At 45.5% G+C, this 6,071-nt stretch overlaps 1 protein-coding gene across 4 annotated transcripts; it reads right to left on the bottom strand.

Annotated features, from left to right (window-relative positions):
• Positions 1–2,073: 2,073 nt before the first annotated feature.
• On the bottom strand, positions 2,074–5,360 carry LOC119349544 (splicing factor U2af small subunit B-like). Of its 4 annotated transcripts, XM_037617588.1 has the most exons (3): positions 5,212–5,355; positions 3,895–3,979; positions 2,074–3,297 (listed from the first exon to the last, which is right to left on the bottom strand). In XM_037617588.1, the coding sequence occupies exon 3, from the start codon at positions 3,264–3,266 to the stop codon at positions 2,286–2,288; it is 981 nt and encodes a 326-aa protein (XP_037473485.1). In that variant the 5' UTR covers positions 3,267–3,297; positions 3,895–3,979; positions 5,212–5,355; the 3' UTR covers positions 2,074–2,285. The 4 variants fall into 4 exon arrangements, with proteins under 4 accessions (XP_037473485.1, XP_037473483.1, XP_037473486.1 ...); XM_037617586.1 differs by lacking the exon at positions 3,895–3,979 and having other exon boundaries at positions 5,212–5,360; XM_037617589.1 differs by lacking the exon at positions 5,212–5,355 and having other exon boundaries at positions 3,895–5,193.
• Between the last annotated feature and the right edge of the window lie 711 nt (positions 5,361–6,071).

Below are 6,071 nucleotides of genomic sequence, written 5' to 3'. Positions count from 1 at the left end.
ATCGGCTGTCAGGCACTTCCCTTGCACAGCCAACCAGGCAAAGAATTGCACTTTAGGGGGGATTTTAATTTGCCATATGAGCTCCTGGAAAGGGAACTCAATCCTTCCCCAGATCTGATACAGATAAGCAGAGTTAGCATAGTACGTACTTCCCATCCGGAGTCCATTTCCAGTTTAGGACATCCTCCCTTTCAGACAGCAAAACTACTTGAGTGCGATGCCAAAGGTTGGTAAATTCAGAAAGAACAACCATGTCCGGGTTGTGCTTTATCAAATTAATCCATTTACTGTTGGTGAGGCCCTCATTAACAGTGATCTTCCTCTTCTTGCTGTGTTTATAAAGATTTGGGAAGACAAGAGCTGGAACCTCCCCATTCAACCAGTGGTCGTGCCAAAATGAAACCGATTTGCCATCCCCCAAGATGAAACAAAGTACTAGCAATAAACAGAGCCTTGACTTCCTTATCGACGGGGATCGGAAGATCATGCCATGGCTTGTCAGTTTCTCTATGATTGAGCCTCAACCACCTTACTTTTAGAGCAATACCCTACTTGCTTGTGAAGATCAGGGATACCGAGCCCACCAAATTGCACCGGCGAGCAAACCTGCGACCATCGCACCAACATGGCCGATAATACGAAGCGAACAAGAACCAACCGCCCAGAGGAGATCCAACGTGCCTTCCATGCAACAATTTTCTTGATGAGCTTGTCCAGAAGCTCTTGGAAATCAGTCAATTTTAGACGCTTATCTGAGAGGGGCATCCCCAAATAAGTACTCCCTCCGTTCTATAATGTAAGACGTTTTTTGACACTACACTAGTGTTAAAAAATATCTTACATTACGGGACGGAGGGAGTACAAGGGAAGCTAGCAATTTGACAACCAATAGCAGCTTGTAAAGGAGTGAGATCAATACCATCACATCTGATTGGAAGAATTTTACTTTTGGCCATATTGGTACATAGGCCTGTAGCTTTACCAAAGAGATCCATGATCCGCGAAACAGCATTGAAGTCCAGCAATAAAGGTAAACATCGTCTGCGTAAATGGAGGCCCTATGCTTGATGGTCATCTTGCCGAGGGGTGAGACGACGTTCTGCTGCTGAGCGAGATCCATCAGGTGAACAAGACAAAAAGCAACGGCGAGAGCGGGTCACCCTGCCTCAGGCCTTTCCTATGCAGAACCTGGTGGACGATTTCGCCATTGCTTGTAAAGTGATCATGAATGCTTCGCCCTTTAATAAATGCATTTTGGCACTGAGAAATCAGATGATGCATGAAAGGCTGCAGTCTAGGAGTAGAAGCTAAGATTTTGGCAATTATCTTGGCAAAGCAATGGAGACTAATCGGGTGAAACTCATTGGGGTTATTCGCCCCCTGATGCTTAGGGAGGAGGGCTATGATGGCACTTTTCAGCAGGAAAAGATTTTGGGTGTTGAGGTTCTGGAAGTGTAAGACAGCACCGACAAGGTCATTCTTTATGATTTCCCAGCACTTGCGAAAGAAAAGCCCCGTGTGTAGCCATCCAGGCCAGGAGCTTTTTCGGGATGTAAGTCAAAGCTGAAATATTATTGTCTAGGCACGATAGGCAGCAAGGTTGAGAGAGGCCTCTCTATGTTGATAAGATCCCAACAAGCCATTGAAATGTTTCCAAATACATTGCTCTTTGTTTTGCTGATCAGTCACTTCTACCCCATTGCAAATCAGGGAGGGGATGAAATTCTTTCTTCTTCTAGGAGAGGCTTTTGCAATCCCCCTCCTTCAGCCATAAGAATCTGGATATCTGCCTCCATATGCAACGATCCAGAGCAGCAAAACCTAGGCTCATCACTGCCGCGTAGTGTGATTGTTTAAAATTGGCCCTTGTGCCGTTGATTTCCAGGCAAAAAAACATCAACTGGCAAGTGATGATATAACTGATACATGTAGTCCCGGAATCGAAAATGGCTTACTAGATAGCAACAATGTGGTGACTCTAAGTTTGTACTAACTTCTTATTTTGGACGGAGGGAGTATTTGATACGTTTTCTTTTAAATGAAAAAACTAAACAATAGAAGATCAAACCAACAAAAGCAAAACACGGAAAACTTTTGCAGATCCGGCAATAAATACTGAGCACAAATAGCAGCTTGTACGCCTCTAATAGAATCCAGCACTTGACAGGCCACTCAACCAAGCAATAGTACTATATCGACCCACACACTAATGTCTTGACAGCAAACCAACATAGGAACAAACCAACGACACATGAATGAAGAAGGTAAATAATGCTTGCGGTTCATCACTTCTCCTCCCGCTCACGGTTCCACTGCTCGATCTTGGCCCTGCGCTCCTCGCTGTTCTCCCTGGCTGGAGGGCTCCTTCCACGACGTGGTGGGCTGCCACCATACCTGCGCCTTGGTCCATCATCGTACCTGTCATGCCTGCCACCACCTCCACCCCTCCCGCCACCACGGTAACCGCCGCCGCCGCCACCACCACGATAGCCACCCCCATCACCTCCACGGTAGCCACCACCACCACCTCCACCACGGTAACCACCACCATCACCTCCATCGCCTCCACGGTAACCGCCGCCGCCACCACCACCACCACGGTATTCATCCCGGCCATCACGGCGGAAGTCACCACCACGGTCACGGTTGTCCCTCCTGTGCTGCGGGCTGGGGCTGCGGCTCCTCCCGTGGCTCCTCCTGGAACGCCCGCCATATAGCTTCCTCCTGAGCTCCCTACCAATCTGCTTCACGTGCATGAAGTTGCAGTAGCCACCACGGTTGCAGCTGTTCTCCTCAAACTGCCTGCAGGTCGCCTCCCGGAAGTCTGTCACAGGGGAGTACTCCACAATGATTGGGCGACCAGAGTAGAAGCGGCCTTGGAGGGCATTGTGAGCAGCCACTGCCTGCTCTTCCTCCCTGAACTGGACATAGACATTCCCGATCATGTGGTCAGCAAGGTTGTCGCACACGTTCAGGGTCTCAACCTCACCAAACTTGCTCAGCTCCTCATAGATATCCTCATAGAAGTCCTCAAAGTGCTCCTGCATCTTCTCTGGTGCAATAGCCACACCTTGGGCATCAACTCCAGGGGTAATCATATCAGGCCGCTGGTACATGTTAGCAAGCACAATAGTTGGCGATGTGGTTGGCCTATTGTGCAGACGGGAGCAACGGTCCCCATGACGACAAGCTCCAATCTTGAAGTAAAAGGGGCAGTTGACCCTATCCTTCTCCGTGCCAAAAATTGAAGCCAAGTGCTCCGCCATTGTTTTGGGAGCACTTCAGATGATGCTGAAGCTGCACAAAACAAAGATAAGAACAGCATCAGAAATTCCTGTCCAGAACAAAAGAATCTATGTGCTTAAAAATACATTATTGGGTTCTCTGGCAAGAACAGGGAGCAAGGAATACTGGAATACCTCGATTAAGGTCGTCATAGTGCATTACAGAAGACAAAATATCGAAGGGAACATATAGGATTAAACCAACCAGGCTCACAAGACCTATGTATCTTTTTAAATATCACCAACATGTACAATTCCTGTAATTTACCCCTGTAACGCTCACTGTTTGGTTGGAACATTATAAAGCACAAGCTATTCCCAGTCCATTTTTAACCTAATCTGCACACTTATTCAAACTCGTTAATATTATAACAACAAGCTCAATAGAAAGAAGACCAGAAGAATCATGATCTACTTCAGGCATCATCAGGACTAGATCTGCTCCTAGCAAACTGACCAATTTTTTAACCTATAAATCTGCACACCGTTGAAAACGGTTAAACCAGAAATAAAGAGATGAAGTGTTCCTCCCACTAGAATGTTAGTGTTTCTCCCCCTGCAACTGCAAAAAGAGACCAAACAACATAGCACAAAAGAAGTAACTTTTTGCCTGTTGCACGAGGGCACTCCTGGGTTGCAGGCCTTGTTATATCCGCCAGACAAAGATTACTATTTGATCCGTTTTAAAACCTAATCTGCACACCGTTTTAGAATATTAATCTTTGAATGAAGAGAACAACCCAAAACAAACAAAAAAGAAGTACCAACCAGAACGGCATAGATGCACACATAATTTAGAGCAGACTGCAGCGTACATTTTCACAAACCTCTTGTAATCCAGTAAAACATGCGTCTAAATCATAAACCCCAAGCTCCACTAAACAAGGCCACTGGTATACACCTGACCTAAGAATCACCCAGGTATCCCTTCAAACAAGCACTTCTAGCCCCACAAAAAGATTCAGCAAAGAGCACTCAACAGCAGCAGTAGGCAAGCAGAAGCTGTTGCAGCATAAATGATGGCTAAGAATATAACAAAAACACCCTATTAGTTAACCCTGACAAGCATCTACTGCCGACCATAAATTCAGTTCCCCTAACATCAACAATATTTCAAAATAGAATTTGCAGAGCCCTACATTCAATTCCCATGTTTGTTAATCTCTACATATTCCTAACTTAAACTCACAGCCCAACAGCAAAATTTGGAGAGTGATTTATCTGCGCTGAAAATTGAATACAAATTCAATTTCCCTATGCCCTATTATAGTTAATATAACATATAGAATTTGCAGAACCCTAGATGCCTAGATTAAGCATCTACTGCTGACCATAAATTCACTTCCCCTTAATATCGAAGGTATTTCAACATAGAATTTGCATAGCCCTACATTCAATTCCCATGTTAGTTAATCTCGTATTCCAAACTTATACTCCCGACCCAACAGCAAAATTGGGGGGCGATTTATCTGCTCTACAAATTGTAAACAAAATCAGTTCCCCTATGCCCCATCAGTTAATATAAACAACATAGAATTTGCAGAACCCTAGATGCCTAGATTCATTAGGATGTTATTTACAACAGATTTTGAGGATCGATTTATTTGCTCTAGCAATCTCATGGGGAACACCTACGATTCAATTAGCAAAAAATCTTCCAGCACAGAAATTACAAAACCCTAGATTCAATTCCCCTATCGCCTAACCTCGGGTCATTCTAAGCCTAAATCTCCCGAACAACCGATTCGGGCGCAACGATCTATTTGCTTTCGAGAGACATGTAGCGCCTACTGCATCAGACATCTACCTGGCGCAAATCGACAAATCGTCCACCCAGAACACGCAAAAATCTACCGCGAAACCTAGATCGGCCGCCGAGAGGAAGACGGGGGACAGCAGACAATCTGGGGGTCGGGCGGACACGCACCTCGGGAGCGGGAGAGCGGCGGCAATCCCCTCGATCGATCCGGCGGCTTCGCTGCCGCGGGCGGGGCGGGGCGGGGCGGGGACGGGGGAGGCGCACCTGACCTGGCTGTGGCGGCGCGGCGGAGGAGGCAGAGAGGGGTCGGGGTGGATGGGGAGGGTGCGTGTAAATATAGCCTGGTTGGGAGGGTGCGCACGAGCGGCGGAGCGCGTGGCTCGTCTCAGGCCGTACGATCGGGGACCGATGGCTGACGTTGGCGGATGTGTTTGGAAACAAATTCCAGGGTCTTGCTTAATTCATCATCAAAGGAAAGGAAATAAAAAAGCTACCCTCCCAGTCCCATCCTCGAAATGGGCACTCAGTTTTTGAAAGTTTTACAGAACAGGAAAAAGTTGTAAAATGGGCCGGTCCAATCGTTCGCGGATTTGAAAAAGTTTATCAATTATTAAAAAAATGTTCACGTATTTGAAAAAAAAATCACTTGCTTTAATAGAAAGTTTGTAGAAGATGAAAATATTTCATGGGTTGAAAAAAGTACACGGATTTGGAAAAGAGTTCAAACAAATTTGAAAAGTTCATGATTTAAAAATAGTTCATGAATTTAAAAAAAAGGAAAAAAGAAAAAGAAAGAGAAAAATAAAAGAAGAAGAAAAGGCGGACAAACAAACAAAAAACCAAGCAGGGTCACGTTGATTAGTGTTATATTTGAAGAAGAAAAAAGAAGACAACTAGACACAGCAAGAAAGTAGTCCAGTTTTATTGCCTTGTACTATATGGTTAGAGGTGTTGGGCTTGAAATGGGCACTCATTCTTTGAAGGTTTTACAGAACAGGAAAATATGTAAAATGGGTCGGCCCAGGAAG

This window comes from Triticum dicoccoides, chromosome 1B (assembly GCF_002162155.2).
Source record: "Triticum dicoccoides isolate Atlit2015 ecotype Zavitan chromosome 1B, WEW_v2.0, whole genome shotgun sequence".
In the NCBI taxonomy this organism is placed as follows: domain Eukaryota; kingdom Viridiplantae; phylum Streptophyta; class Magnoliopsida; order Poales; family Poaceae; genus Triticum; species Triticum dicoccoides.
Note: the sequence above shows the minus strand (reverse complement) of the source record. Positions and strands in the feature narration are given on the sequence as shown.

What these genes read in the sequence shown, in the direction of transcription:
- LOC119349544 (XM_037617586.1), bottom strand. Translation starts at nt 3,266, where the DNA reads ATGGCGGAGCACTTGGCTTCAATTTTTGGCACGGAGAAGGATAGGGTC.